This window comes from Lepidochelys kempii, chromosome 11 (assembly GCF_965140265.1).
Source record: "Lepidochelys kempii isolate rLepKem1 chromosome 11, rLepKem1.hap2, whole genome shotgun sequence".
Lineage (NCBI taxonomy): Eukaryota > Metazoa > Chordata > Testudines > Cheloniidae > Lepidochelys > Lepidochelys kempii.
Genome location: NC_133266.1, coordinates 18,490,413 through 18,517,964, shown reverse-complemented (window position 1 = coordinate 18,517,964; position 27,552 = coordinate 18,490,413). Strand labels below are relative to the sequence as shown.

General features: G+C 41.1%; 1 protein-coding gene across 3 annotated transcripts in view; it reads left to right on the top strand.

Annotated features, from left to right (window-relative positions):
* The window catches only part of ZRANB3 (zinc finger RANBP2-type containing 3), a 128,456-nt gene that overhangs the window by 55,367 nt on the left and 45,537 nt on the right, over positions 1-27,552 (top strand). For all 3 annotated transcript variants that reach the window (XM_073305335.1, XM_073305334.1, XM_073305336.1), the window contains 5 exons: positions 10,250-10,421; positions 15,984-16,112; positions 24,045-24,164; positions 24,812-24,931; positions 25,806-25,985. In XM_073305335.1, coding sequence (XP_073161436.1) covers positions 10,250-10,421; positions 15,984-16,112; positions 24,045-24,164; positions 24,812-24,931; positions 25,806-25,985 — 721 coding nt within the window. The remainder of the gene's footprint in view (positions 1-10,249; positions 10,422-15,983; positions 16,113-24,044; positions 24,165-24,811; positions 24,932-25,805; positions 25,986-27,552) is intronic.

Sequence of the window (27,552 nt, the reverse complement as noted above, 5' to 3'; positions counted from 1 at the left end):
CAGGCACTACTGATGCTCACTGACTATTCAGAGGGTTCCACCCACTCTGATTCAGAGTTCTTCAGTTCATTTCCATTATCACCTTGGTGAAAGCAGCCCTTTATATCCTCCACACACCCAACTGAGGGAAAAGATCAGCACCAAGAGCACAGTTGCTCTTATAACAAGGACACACCTTCTTGGAAATGTATGTATTGGCCTCCTGTGCCTTATGCCATCTTGCAGTGGCTTCCCTGGGCCCTGTGGGGTGCCCCTTGTTCACATAGATCTAAATCACTACACAGTGGAAGGGAGAACCCCTTATTGAGTGGACCAGCTCCCAGAATGGCCTGTGATACAGGTACTGGACAATGCCTGTCCTCTCGAACCACCGCTGTTGGAGGAGTCTTTGCCAGAGAATCAACCTTAGCCTCAAGAAATTAACATCACCTCCAGCAATTCTGTGCTCATCTTCCCTAGATGACCCAGTGGTCTGAAGTTCATCTTCTCCACCCGCCAGAAGATTTAAAATTCTATCAGGACTTACTTAGGAGAATGGCTGCTTGTCTAGGTACACAAGCTGAACTGGTAAAGGAAAATACACACAAGTTATTAGACATCTTTCAGGCAACAGCTCCAGGAAGAGTAGCCCTGCTGATTAATAACACTCTCTGACAGCCAGTGAAAGCCTTTTGTCTTACACCAGTGTTGCTAGCCCCGACAGTCAAACATATAGACAAACGATACCATGTACCATTGCAAGGCTTTGAATGTTTTGCTCCAACCCACCTCCCTCATCATCATAGCCATTAAAAGAGATTACAGCAGGGGAGAATTAAGTCGACCCCAAAGAAAGACTGGACTGCTTAGCAAGAAAGATTTATTCTACTACTTTCCTCCAGATGAGAACAGCAAACCAACAAGCTCTCCTAGTGAAGTATGATATCCTCATCTGGGAAGCAATGTCTAAATTACTAGATGGAAATGGGAGAATTATCAATAATAATGCAGAATAGGGAGAAGTGTTCAACAAGTATTTCTGTTCTGTATTTGGTGAAAAAACAGATGGTACAGTCTCAACATATGGTAATAACACTCTTTCCATTCCACTGGTGTCTCTGGAGGATGTTAAACAGAAGCTACTAAAGTCAGACATTTTTAAATCAGCATGTTCAGATAACTTGCATTCAGGAGTTTTAAAAGAGGTGACTGGACCATTAATGTTGATTTTCAATTAGTCTTGAAGCACTGGGAAACTTCCAGAAGCCTGGAAGAAAGCTAATGGTGTGCCAATTTTTTAAAAGGGTAAACGGGTTGACATGGGTAATTATAGGCCTGTCAGCCTGACATCAATCCTGGGCAAGATAATGGAGCTGCAGACACAGAACTCAATAAAGAGCTAAAGAGGGGTAATGTAATTAGTGCAAATCAACATGGATTTATGGAAAATCGATCCTATCAAACTAACTTGCTATCTTTTTTGAAGAGATGACAAGTTTGATTGGTAAAGGTAATAGTATTGACATTACATGGTGGGGGCGGAGAGGGATAGCTCAGGGGTTTGAGCACTGGCCTGCTAAACCCAAGGTTGTGAGTTCAATCTTTGAGGAAGCCATTTAGGGATCTGGGGCAAAAATTGGGGATTGGTCCTACTTTGAGCAGGGGGTTGAACTAGATGACCTCCTGTGGTCCCTTCCAACCCTGATATTCTATGACATAATATATTTACAAAAAAAGAAAAGGAGTACTTGTGGCACCTTAGAGACTAACCAATTTATTTGAGCATAAGCTTTCGTGAGCTACAGCTCACTTCATCGGGAGCTACAGCTCACTTCATCGGATGCATACATAGTATGCATCCGATGAAGTGAGCTGTAGCTCACGAAAGCTTATGCTCAAATAAATTGGTTAGTCTCTAAGGTGCCACAAGTACTCCTTTTCTTTTTGCGAATACAGACTAACAAGGCTGTTACTCTGAAACCTGTCATAATATATTTAGACTTCTGTAAGGCATTTGACTTGGTACTGCATGACATTTTGATTAAAAAACTAGAATAATATAAAATTACATGGTACACATTCAATGGGTTAAAAATTGGCTAACTGATAGGTCTCAAAATGTAACTGTAAACAGGAAATCGTCATCGAGTGGGTCTGTTTCCAGTGAGGTCCCGCAGGGATCAGTTCTTGGCCCTATGATATTCAAATTTTTTATTAATGACCTGAAGAAAACATGAAATCATCAATGTTAAAGTTTGCAGATGACCCAGAAATTGGGAGAGTGGTAAATAATGAAGAGGATGGGTCACTGATTCAGAGTGATCTAAATCACTTGGTAAACTGGGCGCATGAATACAATATATGTTTTAATATGGCTAATGTAAATGTATACATCTGAGAACAAAGAATAGAGGCCAATACTTAAAGGATTAGGGAATCTATCCTGGGAAGCAGTGACTCTGAAAAAGATTTGGGGGGTGGGAAGTTTGAATCTTTAGCTGAACATGAACTCCCAGTGTGACACTGTGGCCAAAAGAGCTAATGAGATCCTGGGATGTATAAACCAGAATCTTGAGTAGGAATAGAGAGATTTTACTTCTGTATTTGGCACTGGTGCAACTGTTGCTGGAATACTGTGTCTAGTTCTGGTGCTCACAATTCAAGAATGATATTTATAAATTGGAGAGGATTCAGAGAAGAATGATTAAAGGATAGAAAATATGCCTTACAATGATAAACCAATAGAGCTCCTTCCATCTATCTTAACAAAGAGAAGGTTAAGGGGTGACTTGATTAGTCTATAAATAACTACATGAGGAAAAATGTAATAATGGGTTCTTCAGTATAGCAGAGAAAGGTATAACAAATTCAGATTGGATATAAGGCATTCTTTTTTAACTGGCTAATTAGCTATTGGAGCAATGTACCAAGGGTTGTGGTGGATTCTGTCCAAGGTTATATCTCCCAGATGCTGAGGAAGTAAGATGGTCTATTCCTGAAAAGGAAGGAACGAGAAGATTGCTGCTAGTTGCATTGCTGTCCTTGAAGAAGAAATCAAAAGGCTTGTTTCCCTACAGGAGGTTGAGGGCAAAACAAGTGGTTAGAGCGGGAGTTAGATGACCTCCTCTTCTGACAGGTTTCTGTCTCTTCCTGAAGGTGTTAAGTTGCCTCAGCGGATAGAAGAGCTGTCTCTGACATGCTGAGAATATTTGCTGTGGAAGATTACATTGGTGCTTCCGAGCTGCTGGAGTGCATGCTCCCAGGGAGCAGAGAGTAGTGTGTGAAATTTTAAAAGGGTACAACACCTTGTATGTCTTATTTGAAACAAAGATTGTCCATTAAAGGGTAAGCCTTCCATAAACTGTTGAATATCTGGCACTATATTGCAGAGGCCATTGCAATGGAGGAAACAGCTGCGACATCGAGGGCAGATTAGAGTGAGCTGCAGCCATCTGACGATCTGTTAAGAAAGCCCTTAACTCTTTTTTTTTGTGTCATCCGGCAGTTTATCTATTAATGCATAAATTTGTAGATTATAAGGCCAGAAGGGACCATTCTGATCATCTAGTCTAACCTCATGTATGTCACAGGCCATAGAACTTCCCCAAAATAGTTCCTAGCACATATCTTTTAGAAAAGCATTCAATCTTGATTTTAAAATTGTCTGTGGTGGAGAATCAAACACAATCCTTAGTAAATTATTCCTGTAATTAATTACCCTCACTGTCAAAAATTCACACCTTATTTTCATACTTTTGCTCATCATTATGCAATCACCACTTTGAGATTTGATGCAAATTTTGGAAAGTGTTGTTGCAATCACTATTTAAATGGACTCATTATCTCCCACCATACTGTACTACTTGTGAGTCACCTGAGTGGAATACATGTCTACAGCCATGTGAAGAAGAAAAAACAATTACGTTCTTCAAGATGTATTCCATAACCCGCCCTCTATCCCTTCTCCATCAGAATCTTAGGGTATGTCTATACTCCAAAGAAAAATCCTCAGCGCCAAATCTCAGAGCGCAGGTCTGCTGGCTCAGCCTTGGGCTCTGGAGCTAAACATAGCAGTGTAGATGTATAGGCTCAGGAGCCCAGTGCTCTGAAACCCAGTGTGGGGAGAGGGTGTGACTAAGGTTCCAGGGGGCCACGCTGAGACTGTTCAGTCAGGGCAAACTGAAAAGAATGGGGCAGACAGTCCCCAAAACTGGTGGTTATTCTAATAATTAGATTCACCAAGCCAGCAATAAAACAGCTTCCCTAATACCTTATTGGTTACCCAGAAGACAAAAATACAGTTCTCTTAAAACAATCCATCCTTGGGCTTCCACCCAGACAGCCAAATCAAATATGATGAGGATAACTGAAAATCTTGTTCATCATGTAAAAAGTTCTACCAATCCCAAAGGATCGGACACATTACCCACCAGGTCAATGAATATTTCAGATCTTACCCAAATACACGTGTACAGCCAATTCTTATTAACTAAACTAAGATTTATTAAAAAAGAAAAGAGGGTGAGTATACGTTAAAAGATCATTATACATACCAGGGGTGGTCAAACTACGGCCCGTGGGCCACATCTGGCCCACCAGCCAATTTAATCCAGCCCTCGAGCTCCTGCTAGGGAGTGGCCACGGCTCCCGGAAGCAGCGGCATGTCCCCCTTCCGGCTCCTATGTTTAGGGGCAGCCAGGGGATTCCACATGCTGCCTCCGCCCCAACCGCTGCCTCCGCAGCTCCTTTTGGCCGGGAACTGTGGCCTGTGGGGGTGGTGCCTGTGGACAAGGCAGTGCACAGAGCCTCCTGGCCGCGCCTCTGCATAGGAGCCAGAGAGGGGACGTGCCACTGCTTCCGGGAGCTGCTTGAGGTAAGCACCTCCCCCCCTCCACACACACACCTCAACCCCCTGCCCCAGCCCCAGCCCGGAGCCCCCTTTCGCACCCTGAACTCCTCATTTCTGGCCCTACCCCAGAGCCCGCACCCCCAGCCAGAGTCCTCCCCCTCTCCTGCACCCCAAACCCAATTTTGTAAGCATTCAGGACCTGCCATACAATTTCCATACCCAGATGTGGCCCTCGGGCCAAAAAGTTTGCCCACCCCGATACATACAGATATAAATAAAGTTCTTAAGTCAGTTTCGTAGTAGAGATGGTGAGCTTCAAAGTTGCAAAAGTTCTTTCGGAATTAGTTCCATAGGTTATAGTCCAATGTCGAATATCAGGGTTACCCAGACTGGAGCTGGGGACCTCAGTCTTGTGTCTCTTGTTTGCTCAAAGCTGGGATTGGATGGCAGGGCATGGATCACTTGATGATAACCTGTCTGTTCATTCCCTTTGGGGCACCTGCCATTGGCCACTGTCAGAGAACAGGATACTGGGCTTGATGGACCTTTGGTCTGACCCAGTATGGCCATTCCTATGTTCTTATGTCTCAGACTTCCCCTGATGAATCTTAAGCAGATTTGAGATACAGGATCAGGGCACCAGAGTCCTTTTTATAGCTTTACTTGGGTGCAGCATTGTGGCTTTGAAGTAGAACCTCCTATTTCCTATGTGGTAACTAGTTGCATTCATCAACATAAGGTAATTATCCATTGAGTAGTTCAAAGACAGTTTACTACAAACTTAAAAGAAAAATATAAATAATGATATTATTACATTCAGGTTTCATCTAGATATTAATATTCCCTTTTTGATCCTTGAATCAATAGTAGTAACAGACAGGAACTGTCTGTTTACATGGTTAACATCTAACAAGTTGTTAGTAAACACGTACAATTAGTATTACCTCTAATTCTCTTACGATACAGATTTGCATTTCAAAACTCTAGTCTATCTAACATTATGAAATGTCCCTAATTACCAGTGACATGCTTTTCTCACGTCTCTAAAGGTTGAATGTGGGTCATTTAGCTTACGAATTGCTTTATCGTTTCTGGCTCAATGTCACAGAGGGTTTCAGAGCCTCAGGACCATCCTGAGCCTGAATGCCTATACTGCTAGTTTTAGCTCTGCAGCACAAGATCCCAGTTAATTTGACCCGGGCTCTGAGACTCAGTGCCACAGGTCTTTTATTGCAGTGTAGATATACCCTTAGCTTTTTCTCCAGTGCAAAGAAATTGAGGGGATTTGGGGCAGCGTTGCCCTTCTATAGCTTCAGGAGGGGTCACAAGGAGGCGTAGGGGATTCTCACTGCCCCGACAGGCACTGCTGCAGGAAAGTCTCTTGCTCCTATGTGTTAGGTGTGAACACATTTGAGTAAAATACAAATCTGCATCCACTTCTTGAAGAACAACAGTTACAGAACAGAACCTTTTTTCACCTGTAATTCCTGAGCCTTGGACAGCTCTAATAGTAATAATACTACTTCAAAGTGCTTTATAAACAAATTATTACTCCTGAGGGCATTCTGTGCCAAAAAATTAAAAATTCTGCACCAAAAAAATAAAAATTCTGCACACAATATTTTAAAATTCTGCAAATTTTATTTGTCAAATACATGTGGAGGCTCTAGCATGGCATTGGAGTGCACAGACCACTGGCTGCACAGCGGTGGGAGATAACTGTGCAGCCTCCCCCCGGGACACTCACTCAGCAGTGAGGCTGCACCCAACCCTGACACAGCGCAAGGACTGGGCCTGCCCCAGAAACACCCCAGGGCATGCTCCTCCGTGCAAGGTGCACCAGGTGTGGGCAGACAGGTTCAGCAAGACAGGATTGAACTGTGGAGGGGACTTAGTGTGGGGAAATCCAGGTGTGGGTTGAGAGGTGTGGGGCAATCTGGGTATGGGCAGCTGAGTGGGGGATCCGGGTGTGGGGGGAGATCTAGATGTACAGGGGCTTGTTGGGGGGTTCTGGGTGCAACCATAATGGGACTCCATAGGGGGGGTCCAGGTGAAGGTAGTTGGGGCTCAGCAGTAGGGGTGTTGGGGTGGAGGGGGATAGAGCTCAGCAGGGGGGTCTGAGTGTGGGGGGTTCAGTGGTGGGGTCCAGATGCTGGGGGAGTGGGACTCAGTAGGGTGGGGATCCAGGTGCAGTTGATTGGGGCTTGGTACAGTGGGGATCCAGATGCCGGGTGGCTCATCGGGGTGGTCCAGGTGCACGGGGAGTGAGGCTCATCGGGGGGCAGGGGGGTTCTGGGTGCGGGATGGAGAGGGGATGAGGCTCGGTGGGAGAGTCTAGGTATGATGAGTCTGGATGCACGGGGGTTGGGCAGATGGCGGATCTCTCCCCCTGCAGCTGAGGAGCAATGGGTACAGGAAGCATGGGGTCAGAGGGAGTTTGCAGAGCTTCCTACAGCTGGGGGAGAAATCAGAGGGTGGGTCTGACGCAGCCCCAGATGCCATGCAGGGGAAGAGGAAGTCCCGTCCTCCCCAGCCCAGCCGGGGCTAACAGCTGGTTAGGAGCCACCAGATGGATTTTCCCTAGTCCTGCACCCTGCCCCACAGTAATTTACCTCTCTGCTGGCTGCCCTGGGCACCCGAAAAATACTGCTGGCTTTCATTTGCTTGCCCATCAGAAAGTCATTTTTCTGCGGGGAAGCAAAGAAATCTGCGGGGACATAAATTCTGTGCATGTGCAGTGGCACAGAATTCCCCCAGAAGTAAATTATCCATTCAGGGGAGTGAAGAAAGTAAATATTTTGAGTTAGTTTTAAAGCTAGCTTTAAAACTTGGGCGGTCCAGGCACCCCAGTCCTGTGCTAGACTACCTGTCCAGCTATTTATTTCCCTCATCACTGATCATCTCATAACCACTAATGTATTGTATTCTCACAATACCCGTGTGAGATAAGGAAGCATTGCCCTAATTTACAGATGAGGAACTGAGACACAGTGTCTTGCCCAGGCTCACTTGGGGTATCTGTAGCTGAGCTGAGAATTGAACCTAGGTATCCTGAGTTCCAGTCCAGTGCCCTAGACATTTCTCTCTCTCATTTAAGAATCAGTTTCTCTAGATGTATTCTAAAAGTAGAAAAGAAAGAGGAGTTGCTCAGAAACAGATTTGCTAAGAAACTGTGGTTTAAATAATTGTTTTTTTCAGAACTTAATCTATAAAACCTTGTTATGCCACAAATTCATTTTGTGTCATTCTTAATGGTTATCTTTATCACTGGTGTGGTTATGTAAGCTCTCAACTTTATGTACGTTTCTGGAACCTCAGACTTGGGAAGACACATTTCTGTTACTTAACGGAATTCATTTTGCCAGATAACTTGACTTTCACTTGGATGGTATTCTTATAAAAATTCATATTCTAAGGTTCCATTTTCCCAAACAATTTTTTGTTTTACCCCCTGGCTTATGAATTTTTTAGCATTTGAGATGCCATGAAACAGTTTTGTCTGATATCCAGACAGAGTAACTTTGTTTTTTCTAAGGTGTTTTGACTGTGAGAATGTGAAATTTTCACACCACAAATGTGTGTGGGATGTACAGTGTGGTTAGCTATTCAATTCTGGATAATGATTTTATTTTTGGAATACCATAAATGTGCAAAAAATCAAACTGAGTGATGGTCTGCCATGCTCAAAATAAATAACTTTGTCTTTATGATTGGGCTGAAATAAAAATGTTCTATGATGTTTAAGCTTGATTTAACATTTTTATGCTGTATTTTCCAAGCATATCTTTCGACTTGGATATTCAAGGTCACCTCTTTCTGAAGGTAAAAGGTCTGGAGGGAGTCTGAATTTTTTGCCTACCTTTTCTTAACTTGCCCCTCTCTCACTTACATGAATAAAATGGTAGCACCTTGACTCTAATTAGGACAGAAAAAGTGTCTTCTGGGGATTGTATATATAGTACTCAGTAAATATGGGGGAGCGGGACAGGAAGTGTGCAAAGCCCTGGCTGGGATGATTTAATTGGGGATTGGTCCTGCTTTTGAGCAGGGGGTTGGACTAGATGACCTCCTGAGGTCCCTTCCAACCCTGATATTCTATGATTCTAAATAGTGGTGTAGCCAGCATCTTCCTCCTGAATACATCATCCTCACAGTATGATCATACTTCACCAGCTCAGACATGAGTCTCTGTGTCCCTTCCTAAGTTGATTCTAGACAGCAGAGTAAAATGCTGCTGAACTGTAAATTCTTTCAGATGTTTCCAATATACTTCTATCCTGGGCAGGTGTTTGTTGGGCAGCTCTTCAGAATTGATGAAATCTTGATGGAATTTGTCATGCTACTTGTGCCGCTAATCTCCTGGCCAGTATGATAGAAAAGGAGTGAGAAAAAAGCTAAAAACAGAAAGGGGGGCAGTGTGCAAGACCCTTTCCATCTTCCCTGCTGGTTAAATAGCACTAAGAGGGGTTCAAAAGAGGGGAGTGTTCAGATGAAACGTGGGGGGCTCAAAGGTTACCTGGCAGTTGGGGTGACACTTAATCATTCACTCAGGGAAGAGAGACTCTTAAGGAGGAAAGCGGGTTGTTAAAATTCTTGGAACAAAAGTAGGACTTTCTCAATCTTTGGCCTGCCTTAAGCATTTCTTAGGACATTTATAGCAACAGAGCCAAAACAGTGATCATCCTCTGTATTGGCTGTGCTGCACTGGCAATCAGGAAAGAACTGTACCAAACTACCCCCTCCCCATCTCTGCACTGGCACATGTGCTGGTAGCAGCGGTTTCTCTTTGCGTCAGACCTAGACACCTCCACCTACCCTTTTGCTTATGCAGATCCGGAAGCCCCTGACACAAAAACCCAATTGTACACAGAGGAGTTCTGAGATCATTTATACAAAAGAATATTAGGTAAGGGAATGGGTACAAACCAATGGGCTGAAGGGGGTGGGGGGCATAAGGCAATTCAACAGCAGTAGTGAAACAAAACAAAGAACAATCCCTTCCCCCACCTCCAGAGGTGCCAGAAACCTTTACCCCACCTGATGCAATGCACAAAGCTGAGATGCTCTAGTCTAGACATGCTGCTCGGTGGCTGCTCAGTGTGGACCTCCAGCCTTGGCAGGGCCAGAGTTAATATACTCCTGGCTGGTGGAGAGGCTCCTTATCTGCTGGTGCAAATTAAAGCAGCCCCTAGACTGCTCTAACTTGTTCTTTGCCACTTTGGTTCCTGCCAGCCTCTAGGATTGTGGAGAGGCAGAAATGAAATGGAGAGCCACCTGTGCCTCACACCCAGGTACACTGAGTACGGCTCTGTCACACATGGGTATCTTGTCCCATGTTATAAATCAAATGTGTATGAAAGAAATTGTTGATTCAAGTTAGCAGAACAAGTTTCATCACCCCTCTCACCTTCTCATTCTCAGGTTTTTTGGTAAAAGAACTCTATGGGACTGCAGAGGGGCTTCAAACTTAGGTGAATTACATCAGTTGTTAAGTAACATAATGATCAGACGCTTGAAGAATGAAGTTCTAACCCAGTTGCCTCCCAAAATTAGACAACGCATTCCATTTGATCTCCCAAAAGCTGCGGCTAAGGTGAAATGACTCTCATTCAATATTTTTAAATATTTAACAAACTTGGTGCTAGCAGTAATATCTAACTGTGTTCACTATCCTTTTTTATCTGAATTATTTGGAATATATTTTTGTATATAAGGAACATGAATTTATATATAGTGTATGTTTATGTTACACATACACATAAAAATAAAATAATGGGGCATAGGTTTTATCACCATGGGTATGAGGTGACTGCATTACCATGGGTGGTGAATCCACAAGCGATCTATGAAGCTTGCCCCAAAAGAGCCATACATAATACACTATGATGTAGTCTACCACATACAGTAACTACATTAGAATGTGTTAGGATTTTAAATAAATTGTTGGTATCATATAATAAAATACATGTGCATACTCGCCTCTCTCTTACAGGACCTGATCCAGCTCCACTGAAGTCAATAGCAAAGTTTTCATCACCTGAAATGGTGCAGGACCCAAAACTCATAGTGAAGGGTTTCCCTTCCACAGAAACGCTTCACTTTATAAGCAGAATTTTACCAGTATTAGAGGTACAGAAAAGATCCCATCCTCTTCAACCTCAGAATGTCTGGTGTGGAGGGTGGGGACACTACAAGGCTGTATCTTCACTCCCTGAAGAACAGAGAACAAGACTGCATCTTCTCTCCCTATTGGGAATATTTGCAGCAAAACCCTGAGCCAGGGATTTTTACTCATACTTTCCCCAAAGAGAGAGGTGACAAATGCTGCATTTTAAGTGGATTAACACTATCTGGTACCAGTAGGTAACAGGTACTGCATTCCAAAAGAATACTTGAACTCTAAATGTTCATTATAAAAATAAACAAACAAAAAATTAAGCTTCACTATAAGAGGAGTATATATAGGAGAATATATTGAAGTAACTGCAGTTAAGGGTTCATTTGTATTAATTTGAAATGTCTCTTTATAGATTACCTTACAAAATCGTCTAATTACACTTATTCGCACACATTGGTTGTTTTAATTCTCTGTCTCGCCTATATTTTGCCAAATTAAGTTATGTTACAAAAATTGAACAAACCCTCAGTACAAGAAATTTAATCTGCACATTTGCAATGACTACAACACTTAAAAGTACAGTAATACATTTAATTGCAGTGTTTATTGGGTAGTTCACTGAAAGAAATTTCATACACAATTAGTTCATGACTAGTGTTTTTGTATTCACCAGCAAGAGTTGCAGTCTTTTTCAAAATCTCGCATTTTACACATAATCAAATATTCTGATCTAAAATTATAAACTTCAGTAACTTGCCCAGGGTTTAGTATTTTGTCTCTTTTTAGTGTACATTCTAATCTGTCAGGAACTTTATTAAAGTTAAACCAATAAGTTCTTTAATACATCTATGGGACAACCAATAATTATAACAAAAAAGCATGTTTCCTTAATAGCAGCCCATCCAAAGACCAAGTATACGCATCCCAACAACCAGTCTCTTCCTCTAATTCCCAAGAATAAATACGAGTTTTGTGGTGTTCCCCGAAAGCTAACAAATCTGGGTTCTAGCAGACCAAGAGGTGAGAGCATTCCAAACCTGACAATTCTTCAACAGAAAATGCCTGGCCAGCACTTTTCCCCACTCTCTCTTCTTGCACAACCAGTGCTCTGGTGTCTGTGTTCTTTGCGTGAGGGTGCACGACTTAATAAGTGGACAGTCACATTCAATTTCAGTTTCAGCGTACTCTCAAACAGTACAGTGTGTTGTAGTAAAGTAATCTTGAGTTGACATATACATGAGTAAACTATAGGAAAATGTGCATCAAAAAGAAAAAGACTCTTCTTGCTGTTTATAAACTAAAGTGCTCTTGGCTTTGTAGCTGCTACCTGCGCATCTAAGTACACATTGCGATTTAAAAATACAATTAGGGCTGTCGGTATAATCTCTGCTGTCCTTTCTAATAACTTTCCCCAACCTTAATGTATAACCCCTGAAAGGATTTTCAGTATGATCCATCAACTGGGTTTTCTTTTAACTTTGTGGAGAGTGTATAACGCAAGGTTAGGGTGGGACCAGCAGAGACTGGGATAGAACAGCTAGTGTAATGGGTTCTGGGAGACTGACTGACAGTTAACAGAGCTGACAAAATTAGGGAAAGGGCCTTACAGGGTATGTCTACACAGCAAAGAAAAACCCGTGACTGGCCCACGCCAGCTGACTTGGGCTTGCGGAGTTCCAGCTGTGGGGCTGTTTCACTGCTGTGTAGACTTCTGGAGTAGGGCTGGAGCTCAGGTTCTAAAAACCTGTGGGGTGGGAGGGTCCCAGGGCTCTGGCTGCATCAGGCCTGATGAAATACATCCTAAAATACTCAAGGAGCTGACTGAGGAGATATCTCAGCCATTAGCGATGATCTCTGAAAAGTCATGGAAGATGGGAGAGATTCCAGAGCACTGCAAAAGGGCAAATATAGTGCCAATCTATAAAAAGGGAAATGACAACCTGGGGAATTACAAACCAGTCAGCTTAACTTCAGTATCCAGAAAGATAATGGAGCAAATAATTAAGCAATCAATTTGCAAACACCTAAAAGATAATGTGATAACAGTCAGCATGGATTTGTCAAGAACAAATTATGTCAAATCAACCTAATAGCTTTGACAGAGTAATAAGCCTTGTGGATAGTGGGGAAGCAGTAGATTTGGTGTATTTTGATTTTAGTAAGGCTTTTGATACTGTCTCACATGACCTTCTCATAAACAAATTAGGAAAATACAATCTAGCTGGAGCTACAATGAGGTGGGTGCACAACTGATTGGAAAACCATTCCCAGAGAGTCGTTATCAGTGATTCACAGTCAAGTGGGATCCTGCAGGGATCAGTTCTGGGTCCAGTTCTGTTCAATATCTTAATCAGTGATTTAGATAATAGCATAGAGAGTACACTTATAAAGTTTATGGATGATACCTAGCTGGGAGGGGTTGCAAGTGCTTTGGAGGATAGGATTAAAATTCAAAATGATCTGGACAAACTGGAGAAATGGTCTGAAGTAAATAGAATGAAATTCAATAAGGACAAATGCAAAACACTCCACTTAGGAAGGAACAATCAGTTGCACACGTACAAAATGGGAAGTGACTGCATAGAAAGGAATACTGCACAAAGGGATCAGGGAGTCATAGTGGATCACAAATTAAATATGAGTCAACAGTGTAACACTATTGCGAAAAACATCCTCTGGAAGGTTTAGGCAGGAGTGTTGTAAGCGAGACACGAGAAGTAATTCTTCTGCTCTACTTCATGCTGATTAGGCCTAAACTGGAGTATTATGTCCAGTTCTGGGCACCACATTTCAGGAAGAATGTGGACAAATTGGAGAAAGTCCAGAGAAGAGCAACAAAAATGATTAAAGGTTTAGAAAACAAGACCCATGAGGGAAGACTGAAAAAATTAGGTTTAGTCTGGAGAGGAGAAGACTGAGAGGGGACAAGATAGCAGTTTTCAAGTACATAAAAGGCTGGTACAAGGGGGAGGGAGAAAAATTGTTCTCCTTAATCTCTGAGGCTAGGACAAGAAGCAATGGGCTTAAATTGCAGCAAGGATGGTTTAGGTTGGACATTAGGAAAAACTTCCTAACTGTCAGGGTGGTTAAGCACTGGAATAAACTGCCTAGGGAGTTTGCAGAATCTCCATCATTGAAGATTTGTAAGAGCAGGTTAGACAAACACCTGTCAAGTCTGGTCTAGATAATAGTCCTGCCATGAGTGCAGGGGACTGGACTAGATGACCTCTCGAGGTCCCTTCCAGTCCTATGGTTGTATGATTCTATCTCAGACTTATTTGGATTGTGGTTGAGGTAGTTTGCTTTCAGACCCTAGTCTCATGATAACTGTTGTACTGTACCAAAGTTCCCAATGGAAGATTTTGTATACTCTGGATTTATGTTTTTCATGCTACACATTTACATGTAAACAGTTTGTGTAGCCCAATCACTCAAGTGAGTTTGAGGACATGAAATAAACCCCATTAAAATGGTCCGTTTCTCAAAAATTATGATATTAGATAGATAAATAAATAAATATGATATTATTGTATTAGAAGAAAATAATGGGGTGTTATATTAAGTGTGTTAATTTCTTCACTATTTCTGATTTTGGTTTGGCTTTTATCATAATAGTAACAAAGGTAGCAAATATTTTTCCCCTTTTAAAAGTTTTGTCTCCATTTCTTTCCCATCAAATTATTAAAATGACTACTCATCCCCAACCCTGGTCTATTCACCATTGTTTTATAAGTATATTCCATTTTATATTAGGGATGTAAATACCATTTTAAAAGTTAACTGTTTAATTTATTTAAAAATATTTCGTTTAAATGGTTAACCGATTAAGGGGCTGACCGGTGCGGCTGGGTGGTGCTGCTCCATCTGGGTGGTGCTCCTCTGGCTGGGAGATGCGGCTGGGGCTGCTGTGGCTGGGCAGCACAGCTGGGGCCGCTTCAGCGGGCAGGGCTGCTGCGATCGGCCAGCCTCCCAGCTGGCCTGGGAGTTAATGGTTAAGGTGAGTTAACCATTAAGACTAATGCTAACCGGTTAACATTTTACATTCCTGTTTTATACATCTGTTTAATTTATTCAGTTGTTGTTGTTTTTTTTAAAATTTTCTTCCACTCTCAATTAAAAGTTAAATTCCCATTCCCCTGCTCTCCCTCCACAAGTCCACCCCATTTCTTCCTTACACACAGTCATTCCCTCCCATAAGACCCCTTCCCCAGGTCACATTGCAGTTTGTGCATGTTGTAGGATTGGGAGCAAGAGTTCTAGGGAATGAGTGTCCGAAGGCCTCAAACACCCACCTCTAATGCAACTCTCACAAGTGTGTCTGTCTCTCCCTACCCTGGGCTCACATCTGGATGCTAAAAGGGATAAGATGGAATACCCATGCCCTACAAGAATTAACATCTACATTGGGGGAGGTAATCTGGGCCAAGAGTCTATCTTACGTTTAAAGGTGCCCAGACCGTGTGACCAGAGTACCAAATAGTTGTATCTGTTAAGTATTTAACAGCACATGAAAATCAGCATAAATGGCATTAGATCAATCAAGTAGAATTAATGTTTTTGTTTAGTTATTTGTAACAAAGGAAAATATTGTGAAGGTTTGATAGCTGATTACATTGTATTTTTATTTAAATAAGTTTCATTAGGTCATCTTGGCTGATTGACTAAAACTAAATCTTACCATTAATGTTCTTTGTTACATGATTATATTTTCCTGATGCTCCACTTTCATATATAATTAGAATTCTTTTTGCTTGTTCAGTACTTCTTCTTAATAAAAAGTGCTTAGTGTTTGATTCATAATGTTAACAGAGTGAGCTTTATTTTCGCCCGCAGCTTGTCACAAGTTTCTATTATTGGTAGGAACATGTGACTGACTTGCTGCTGTACTGATGTTTTTCTATGAAAAAACTGGCATCTTTGAATATAATCTCCTTCCTTACCGTTCCTTTTGGTAGGAAGGTAGGACATGATTCACAGAAGCAGTAATTGTTCTGCCATTTATATTGTACCTCTAAACATTTTTCTTCCCCCATTCAGGAACTGAATACCAGCTTTGAAGAGTGGGAGAAATTAATGAGGGCTCCAAATTCAGATGTCGCTGAAAGCCACTTTGTTCAAGTCATGGGTCTGATTACACGCATGTATAAACAAACTGCCATTGCCAAGGTAATGAAATCTTTTTATAGTTTTATTTTAAATATGTATTCAATCATATGTTTTAATTATCTCTTTTTCTACTATTTTTATATGGTGTGCTTCCAGTGTGTAATCACCTAACTAGTGGACTCTTCATGCTTCTTCACAGAATTGGGACAGTTGGGCATTTGGGTGATCTTCGGTCACCAAAACTTCCCATATTTTTTTAGAGGTGGATAGCTAATTATGTGAAATGTTTTTGATGATTTGTGGTATCTCTGGTATAGTAAGCACAAACTAAAACTATCTGGCAGAGTAATAAATTGGCAAAGCACTTTTGCATGACTTCTTCAGTCTCAGAATTCTGAACAGCATTATCAGATGTTTAGCAAGAAGAGACTATTTGAACTTTCAGTCTGACATTCTGCATTGAATATCTTATCTGTCTTCTTAGATGCCAACAATGACAATGCTTGTGCTTTGACCAATCTTGGGAGTCAGTTTCACTGCCAATTTGCTCTCACTACTAAGTTTCCCCCCCCCCCAATATTATGTTTACAGTAGGCTGTTGCTCCTTGTCCTAACATCTTTTGAATTTAAATAATTCCTTTCCTTTATTACATTTCTCCTGGAGCTCAGAGCCTTCAGGCTAACTTGCATGGCCTTCCTAACTGTTCTTCTAAACTCTACAGATCTTGATGGACAGTCCTTCCACAGTGCACTACATAAATGGGCAAGGAGGCACATATTCATCATCACTGTGCCTGAAAATCATCAAGCTCTGGATGTGGTGCCACTAGCACAGGATAACCCAGAGGGCTCTTCACTTCCCGGATATCAACAACAACCTGGCAGACTTCCTGAGGAGACACTTGTTTACCACTCACAAGTAGTCTTTGAGGGGCTCTGGTGACAGACCTGTTTGCCATCATCATGAACACCAACTGCAAGAACTTCTATTCCAAAGGGGTATGAATCTGAGGTTGTTAGTGGACACCTTCCTTGTGCAGTGTCTTCAAAACCTCTTGTATGCCTTTCCACCAATCCCCAGGGTGATTTCCAAAATCAAAGGCGACAAAGCCACAATATTTCTTGTAGCTCCTTATTGGCCAAGGCAGTTTTGGCTGACAGACCTACTACATGTCCATCTGTCTCTGATCTAGCTCCCAGACTGCGTGGACCTGACCTCACAACGCCATGGCCAGATACTCCATGTGAACTCGAAGTCACTGGACCTCAGAGCATGGCTTTTGGCTGATTGAATACCATTGACCAAGATTGCTTCCTATAGGTCCAAGAAATCCTGGCACAGAGCAGGAAAGTATCCACCAGTAGAATATATCCATTTAAATAGAGGAAGTTCATGTTAAGGGCAAGAAAAAAGAGCAACAAAAATTATTAGGGGTATGGAACGGCTTCCGTATGAGAAGAGATTAATAAGACTGGAACTTTTCAGCTTGGAAAAGATATGACTAAGAGGAGAGATGATGGAGGTCTATAAAATCATGACTGGTGTAGAGAAAGAAGATAAGAAAGTGTTATTCACTACTTCTCATAACACAAGAACTAGGGGTCACCAAATGAAATTAATAGGCAGCAGGTTTAAAACAAATAAAAGGAAGTATTTCTTCACACAACACACAGTCAACCTGTGGAACTCCTTGCCAGAGGATGTTGAAGGCGAAGACCATAACAGGGTTCAAAAAAGAACTAGATATATTCATGGAGGATAGGTCCATCAATGGCTATTAGCCAGGATCGGCTGGGATGGTGTCCCTAGCCTCTGTTTGCCAGAAGCTGGGAATGAGCGACGGGATGGATCATGTGATGATTACCTGTTCTGTTCATTCCCTCTGTGGCACCTGGCACTGGTCACTGTCAGAAGACATGATACTGGGCTAGATGGACCTTTGGTCTGACCCAGTAGGGCCGTTTTTATGTTCTTATATGGCCAGCCCATCGTGGTCTTGACCAGATCCAGGCTCAATATCACAGATCCTTATCTATTGCACTTATACAGGATAGCCTCTTGTTCATCTCTACTAAGGTATATTTCATAGCAATCTCAGCTTAGCATCCACCTGTATAGTCATGCTCAGTCTTTTCTCATGGTATCAAAGTTTCTTAAAGGGCTGTTAGGCACTTCCCCACTGGTCAGAGAACCTGCTCCGACTTGGGACTTCAATTTAGTCCTGACACTGATGGAGTCTCCATTCAAACCTACTCCCTGCACCACATCTGAAGATGATCTTCCTAGTGGATAACACTTTAGCCAGGAGACTAAGTGTTAGGCAATTATGGCCAAGCCTGAGTTCCTATACAAAATTCCATAGGGATGAGGTGTTGCTAGGACCTTATCCAAAGTTCATTCCTAAGGTGGCTTTAGAATTTCATCTAAACCAGTCAATCAGTCTGCCTGTTTTCTTCCTGATGGCATACTTGTCATCAAAGGAAAATAAATTAAAGACACCAGATATATCCAAGACCATTGCTTTATTACACTGATAGGACCAAATTGTTCAGATTGTTGCTCCATCTATTTATAGTCATGGGCACGTGTTCTCAAGTTCAAACCCTCTCCTCACAGAGGATACTGGGAATGGATTACAAATGTGTTAGCTGATGTAATAATCCCAATAAACATCAAGGCTCACTCCATCAGAGCTCAAGCAACATCCTCTGCCTGGTTCAGAAATGTACCAATTTCCAATATCTGCAAAACGGCAACATGGAGTGTCCCACTGACCTTTGTCAAGACTTATGCATTGGACTCATCTTCCAGAGCTGATGCCAAATTCATCACTGTTCAACGCACATAGCTGAAACTCCTCATTACCACCATCCTGACTGCCCACCAGTCACCTACAATGGTATTCACAGTGACACATAAGAAAGAACAGTTACTTACATTTTAATTGTCTTTCTTCGAGATGTAGTCAGTGTGGTCCCATGACCTGTCCTCTATTCCTGCTTTTTTGAGTTTCAAATTGCAAGGGAAATGAAGGTGGATCTTGGATGCCCTGCCCCTAATGCCCTTGTATGGGAATACAAGAAGGCACAGGGCTCATGCATGGCCCTACTGCACACTACTATTAAAAAAAAAAAAAAATCTCATGCACATGAGGTGGGCACCAACAGTGGAATCAGCGCTGACTAAATGTCTTGATCAGCCATGATTACTGGAGGATAGGTAACTTCTTTTCAGGGGACTTATACCCAAGGAATGGATTCTCTAATGAGGGACTTGAAGACACTGAGGAAAGTCACCTTAAGTGGGAACCTTTATAAAAGGAGGACTTCCTTACAGGCAATTTTAGAGAGAGAGGAGACCCAGGCCCAGAAGGCAAGGCTGGGCAGTAGCAAAGGAGGATCTTGGAACCCTGAAAGGGCTGACCAAAGCCAAATGGACTCTGAGTGGTGAGGAAACTGAGAGAGGGGTTTGCATGCAGGTTTTTGCTATTTTTCCATAGATCTGTATAGCTTTTGTGTGTTTTCTATGAGTAAAGGGTAATTATTTTAGAAATTCCTTTGCACTGTCTTTTTGACTCTTGCATTCAATGTCACATTGTCCCTAATGGGGGTAACAGTAAGTTAGAGGATCAACAGCTTCAGTGAAACTTTGGGAATGTGCAAGAGCTGCTTGGGACAGCTGGCACAAGTTGCAGGGCCTGGGCAGTTGGGCGGGTAAAAAGTTTTCTCTCTCTGGGTTGGGTGCTAGTTAGAGGATGTGTCCCCAGAAGTGTGCCCAGAGGTCCAAAGCCTGAGACAGTGCTTAGATTCTGCTCAGACCCAGAAGCCAAAGAGCAGGTGATATCCAGTGGGTGAATCCTTGTACACTAATCTGATGACGGTTGTAACAAAGTTCCAAGCTTTTTTCAGCAGCTATCTAATTGTCTTATGCCTAGGCTGTTATTTGCGGACTGTTAAAGCTATCGCAAGACAAGGCTTTCTTTTCTTCCCTTTCCAAAACCAAACTTCCCTCACATCTAAGGGCTTGTCTACACTACCCGCCGGATTGGCGGGCAGCAATCGATGCAGCAGGGGTCATCTAGTATACGTCTAGTATACACGCGATAAATCGACCTCTGAGCACTCTCCCGTCGACTCCAGCACTCCACCAGAACGAGAAGCGCAAGCGGAGTCAACGGGAGAGCATCAGCTGTTGACTTATCGCAGTGAAAACACCGGGGTAAGTCGATCTAAGTGTGTCGACTTCAGCTACACTATTCACCTAGCTGAAGTTGTGTATCTTAAATCGACCCCAAGGGGTAGTGTAGACAAGCCTTTACCTAATCACCTTCTGGCTAATGTGCTTTTTGTGAATGTGGGAATAGTGCAGATTTTGCCTCCAGACTCACCTTCTTAGGTTAGGAGCTAGAATGGATTAACAGATTTTTTTCTTTTTTTTTTTTTTTTTTTTTAAGATAAAAAGAAATCTAACTTGATGAGGCAGATATAGTGGGAAAACCCTGCACAGTAGTTGATAGTCATCCTGCCTGTCAAAGCAAATAAAGAGGAGGAACTCTACACTGACTAAGCTGTTTCAACTGAGACACAAAACAAATTAGCAAGGGGAAAATAATTTGCCTTCCTTCTGTGCCAATGTAAGGTTATTTACTGTATTTCACTTTCCTTTCTCTTGCTCTCTCTCCTGGTTTTTAAAAAAATCAAAAAGCAAGAGTTACATGGCACAAAAGAAATATTTTTCTAGGTTAATTTGCATACTGGTAGGCCCTTTTAAAAACCACATTCTTTTTGTGGAAAAGTGCTTAGCAGAACTACTGTGCGGGTATCTTCAGACTTACTAAACTACTGTCAAAAGCAGCATATAGTTACCTTTGCCAAATATGGAAAGAGAATTCAAATAAGTATTACAATAATTGTAAGTTAACCTTATATGTGAAGCTCTTAAAAAACAATGTAGGCGTTTACTGCTGTAAATACTTTGAAAAGGTAAATCATAATAGATATGCTACTTAGGCCAAAAGAAACTGTATTAAAAGTTCTGTGACTTAGTCTATTTGCTATGGCAACATAGCTGAAGCTTAACTGAGTGCTCTTTATTTTATCTTTAGGGAAACTTGAGATCCAGTTGCAAAATATTTGAAAACTTTCATAACATTGTTATGCTTTTGCATCACATTGAATATTTATAAAAATTATGTTTACTCATCGGTATTTTCTGTTGTTGAAAATCAAAAAAAAAATCTTGAGTTAAATATTGTTTATAGCAGTGAACAGTAAAAACATTTGGACCAAATAATTGAAAGAAACTTTCAGAATTGCTTTTTTAAATAAATTAAATCCATTGACTTTCTTTAAATACATTAGGGTCAGGGGAGACTCATCTGAAATCTCAACAAAAGCCCAATAATAAAATTTTTATATAAAGCCACATCTGTTTCCTTAAGTCTTAAGATGTAAAAAAAAAAATCTACTGGAAATGACTGTTGCTAATCAAATCACCAGTTACTGAGCCACTCTTTTGTCCGTTCACAGGTAACTTTATTGTTGCCTAACTTCAAATGGTTTAGTGCCTGAATCTGTAGACTTCAGAGTTCAGTGAGAGTTGAGATTTGCATTTTTACTACTGCAAGTTTACCTCCCTCAAAATTATCTTCTTGGCCCTATGAGTCCCTCCGCTGACACCCTATTCTCAAATGCATCAAATGCATTCCCTCCAAACAATCTGCAAAGCCACTACTTCACGCTCCTTCAAATCCCTCCTTACAAACCAAAACAAACTATGTACTATTTAGTCCCGTGTGTCCATAACATGCTCGTATTACTGTTTCCCCAAATTCCACTCTTAACCTTCCCTCTCTCCTGCCATTTGTTTGTTTTATGAGCTGCATGTTGTCTTAAACTAAGATTGTAACATTTTTGGGACAGGAAGTGTCTTAATATATGCCTGTATAGTGCTCAGCACAGTGGGGCCCCAACTTGTCTGTGTCTTCTAATTATTACTGTAATACAAATAATTCATAACTAACCAATGCTTTGCACAAGTGTGATAGACTAAACTTTGATGGAGAAAACTTTGGAAATTTTCTGTGATCGTATCATTTATTACTAAAAGAGCCACTTAATTAGGTAACAAATTAACCTTTATATTAATGATATTAAGGTCAAAGAGTATAGCCTTCTGTATCAAATACTTAACAGGAATAATCTTCCATTGATACCATATCAATACCAATATCATATTAATCATTTTAAATGACTCTAGTTTGCTAAGTTTTTAAAATATTTTGCAAGCCTAACGTGAGTAGAAATAGGAAAAAGTGAATTAGATTATTCTTTCAGTTTTAATCAGTGGTGTTAGGGACACAGGTGCAGATTTTTTTTAATGCATTTTTTTTGTTGGTGTCCCTTTAAATATCTCTAGGACAGAAATCAATTGATATTCATTAGATTGTCAGCATATTAAATGATCAATCTGAGTTGTCATTATTTTAGCTAAAGGGAGTTTAAAAATTGCATTTTAATCCTTAACAAGCACCACAAAACTATCAAATCCTTTGAAGTTAAGAGAAACTTGTAAAGGAACAGCGGATCATTAAAATCATGAAGACAGTATCTGGAAAGGCTTTTCTCTGTTACAACATGACTCATACGATTTAAAAAATGGTTAACTTTCTGTCCTCCTAATAAAGTCTACATCACAAAAGGTATTAAAGCAGAAACCATCATAGAATCATAGAATATCAGGAAGGGACCCCAGAAGGTCATCTAGTCCAACCCCCTGCTCAAAGCAGGACCAATTCCCAGTTAAATCATCCCAGCCAGGGCTTTGTCAAGCCTGACCTTAAAAACCTCTAAGGAAGGAGATTCTACCACCTCCCTAGGTAACGCATTCCAGTGTTTCACCACCCTCTTAGTGAAAAAGTTTTTCCTAATAGCCAATCTAAACCTCCCCCACTGCAACTTGAGACCATTACTCCTCGTTCTGTCATCTGCTACCATTGAGAACAGTCTAGAGCCATCCTCTTTGGAACCCCCTTTCAGGTAGTTGAAAGCAGCTATCAAATCCCCCCTCATTCTTCTCTTCTGCAAGCTAAACAATCCCAGCTCCCTCAGCCTCTCCTCATAACTCATGTGTTCCAGTCCCCTAATCATTTTTGTTGCCCTTCGCTGGACTCTCTCCAATTTATCCACATCCTTCTTGAAGTGTGGGGCCCAAAACTGGACACAGTACTCCAGATGAGGCCTCACCAATGTCGAATAGAGGGGAACGATCACGTCCCTCGATCTGCTCGCTATGCCCCTACTTATACATCCCAAAATGCCATTGGCCTTCTTGGCAACAAGGGCACACTGCTGACTCATATCCAGCTTCTCGTCCACTGTCACCCCTAGGTCCTTTTCCGCAGAACTGCTGCCTAGCCATTCGGTCCCTAGTCTGTAGCTGTGCATTGGGTTCTTCCGTCCTAAGTGCAGGACCCTGCACTTATCCTTATTGAACCTCATCAGATTTCTTTTGGCCCAATCCTCCAGTTTGTCTAGGTCCTTCTGTATCCTATCCCTCCCCTCCAGCGTATCTACCACTCCTCCCAGTTTAGTATCATCCGCAAATTTGCTGAGAGTGCAATCCACACCATCCTCCAGATCATTTATGAAGATATTGAACAAAACTGGCCCCAGGACCGACCCTTGGGGTACTCCACTTGATACCGGCTGCCAACTAGATATGGAGCCATTGATCACTACCCGTTGAGCCCGACAATCTAGCCAGCTTTCTACCCACCTTGTAGTGCATTCATCCAGCCCATACTTCCTTAACTTGCTGACAAGAATACTGTGGGAGACCGTGTCAAAAGCTTTGCTAAAGTCAAGAAACAATACATCCACTGCTTTCCCTTCATCCACAGAACCAGTAATCTCATCGTAAATCTCATCACTGTCTGAATTTTTTGTATAGTCTGTAGAACTAATAAAATTTCACCATTTCTTGTGTTCTAGGCAGGAGCAGTAAAGGACTATATCAAAATGATGCTTGAGAATGACAAACTTAAATTTCTGGTTTTTGCTCACCACTTAAGCATGCTCCAAGCTTGTACAGAGGCAGCCATAGAAAACAAGGTAATTTTAAATGCTCTTCATAGAGTTTAAAAATGACCTCTTCCAAAGATTATATTATTAGGCCCCAATCCTGCAAACACTGAGGCACTTGCATAGCTCCTTGAGTTCTCAGTAATTCATGTGAGTGTTTGTGGAATCAGGGCCACAGTCAGTATTGAAAAGATCTTGGTTGTAGAATAGTTTTGAGAAATAATGTAAACACTTGTATCTGGAACAATAAATGCCAGATTCCTTGCCATTATACTATTGTAGAGTAAGTCCTTTGGGTCATTGCTAAAATAGTGTACTGTTTCAGTGTACTATAATAGCTCAAAAAATGGTAGTTGGAATTAAAGAGAATATTAATAAATAATCCTCACAGTGAAATAATTTTCTTCTGTAACACCTTCCATTTACAGATTCCGTGTTGCTTTACAAACATTAATAAATGAATTAAGCCTCATTGAACTCCCATGTGGTAGGTGAGATGATTATCCCTATTTTACAGATAGAAAAGACTGAAACACAGAGGTCCTATGGTCCTGAGTTAGGAGTAGAACAAAGCTATTCTGATTCCCAGTTTTTTGATAGTTGTCCAAAAAAAAATTCCTTTTATGTAAATTATGGGAATCATTATGTAAATTTGCCATTATCTTGGGATGTTATAGGCACGTTACATTCGGATAGATGGAAGTGTTCCTTCAGTAGAAAGAATCCATCTTGTCCATCAGTTTCAGAAGGATCCTGATACTCGTGTGGCCATCCTGAGCATTCAGGCTGCTGGTCAGGTAAGATTAAAAAAAAAAAAAGTAGATATTGGACAATTTGAAGTATAAAATTTAAAAAGACAAAGCATACACATATGATGTCTTACTATAAGTGACCTATATCAAGAGGCTTTTGCATTCAGCAACCAATTTAGCACCAACCCTATAATCGGTACTGAATTTAAGTTGAAATTATTTCTACAGAACCAAAGCAAGGAAAGTGTCAGCCTGTACTTAAATAGGATGTTGGTGTGAGTTCACTCATTTCTAAAAGCACCAATGTAATAAGAAGCAAACATCACTTTTCACTGTTGTTTGCTGGGGAAGCAATGTGGTGGCAGTTACACAATACTGCGGTTTATCTATATCTTACTGACATTTCCAGCTGTCGCTATTTCATGTTGTTATGGGCACAAATACTTCGGAAGCATTAATAATTGTCATATCCATTTTCAATGCTTAAATCAATACTGCAGTATAGTTGGTGTGGGTTACTCTTCAATGGAGCAACCATAAAATTAATAATCCTGTTTTGCTTGCAACAAGAAGCAAAATGCCTTGACTCGCCTTAGAAAAAAACCCAACATGTATCTGTCTATGAACCATCTGCTGTCCAGGTCACCCAGTATCTGAAGAAGAGTTCTGTGTAAGTTCAAAAGCTTGTCTTTCTCTCTCTCAGCAACAGAAGTTGGTCCAATAAAAGATATTGGCTCATCCACCTTTTGTCTCCAGTATCTTATTGCCATTATAAAAATATTTTACATTATTTGTAGTAGTTCCCTTCTGATGTTCAGTCATTCAGTGAAATGTACTTGTGTGTTTATAGAGTCACATCTTCTCTGTCTAGCATTTGATTAATCAGTGAATCAACACTGCTTTTACTAATTTTGTTTAGGGTTTAACTTTTACTGCTGCCACTCACGTTGTGTTTGCTGAGTTATACTGGGACCCTGGACACATGAAGCAAGCAGAAGACAGAGCACATCGAATTGGACAATGCAGTTCTGTAAATATCCACTACCTTATTGCAAAAGGAACTTTAGATCCTCTTATGTGGGCAATGTTGAATCGCAAGGTATGTATTGAAATAAAACAAAGTAATCAACGAAGTGTTTGATGTGTGTCTGGAATCCACAGTATTCAAGGATGTTTGCTGTGGAGGATTCTGTAGAGGGGCATTGTCCTAATCTCAGGATATTAAAGCAACCAATATATGTACAATTGCAGGGGACCAGAATGACAACTTTTATTCAGAACTAACTTTTATCTTTTCTGCTATCCTTTCGTAAGAGGCAAAGATAAACATGTTTTGTTTTTTAAGATGCAAATAGGGAAGAAAAGATCATTAAAGGGTCCAGTAAGATTGAGCAGGTTTATGTAGTGGTAGACAAGATTAACATCACAAAACATTTAATTTCTGTCTTTCCACTAACAATTGTGAAATTGGGATGGCTTGGATGAGGTTGTTTTTGAGACAACTGCTTTTCATCCTCGAAAATATTAACTGAAGCTTCTATTAGAAAACTATAGAAATTGACATTTGAAAAGATGATAGTTTTAGAAATATTCACATCAAAGTTTGGAAAGAGAGTTAACAGCTAGTTGTGATAGCTTACTTATGACAGGTATCAAAGGACTGGAAAGAAGACATGAAGGAAGGATGCTGCAAGTAACCACTGTCCTCTAAACCTGACTTAATTAAGGGAAAATACTAAAATGACTACGATTGCATTGGTTGGCGGTCTTCATCTGCAAAATAGACATTCGCATTAAGAAAGATTGTACACCAAAATTCTAATGCGTGACACTAAAAATTTAGCCCCTTAAAGGAATATTATTGTTATCCATTGGTTGTGTTTGATTTGTATTTTGTTTGTGATGTCAGTGTTTTTCTGGGCTTTATTCAGGGTAAATCGATTAGCTGCAGTGCCATTATTGATGAGCACTAGCTGTGCCCACAAAATAAACTCCACTTATATGACTCACCAAAATGAGATGCTGCTCTTAATAGATTGTGCAAATACTGGCTCCCACTTAGTGGGATTTGAATATGACCCTGGGCTCTGCTAGGTTCTTGGGCTTGGCTCCTCCTTGACTGGGTTGGGTCGGGGGAAATCAGTGGTGATCTCTCTCAAACACCACTTACTTGTGACATCAAAATTAGATGCAACTCACAGTAAATTGTGCAGATCTGTAGCAGTCACTCTCTTTTTATACAGGAGGAATAAAATAATTTGCAATGTTGACATTTAAATTATCGTCAGTGGGCATCTGAATTAACCGCTCATTGGCACTTCACACCTATCAGGTCTATTGTTTCAAGCTATCTGCAGGCTCATCTAAGCTTCATTTACTCTTTTCACATTTCTGTGGTTTTCTTTGCAACCTTAACAATTAGAGATTTACTTAAAAAAACAACAAACACCTGGGACTCTAGAGTACAAGATGATAGCTTCAGAGACATGCTAGTATGACAAATGGACATGTACGAGCTGATGTGCACTATTTAGTCTTTTTTTGGTCAGAAAGGCTGCTGAACATTCTTAAACACACAGGTTAATTTCCCAGACACCAATCCAAGAAATCATCTCTTGTTGCTGATACGCTTGTCAGTAACTCTCAGTCTTTTTTGGAAGAGTGAC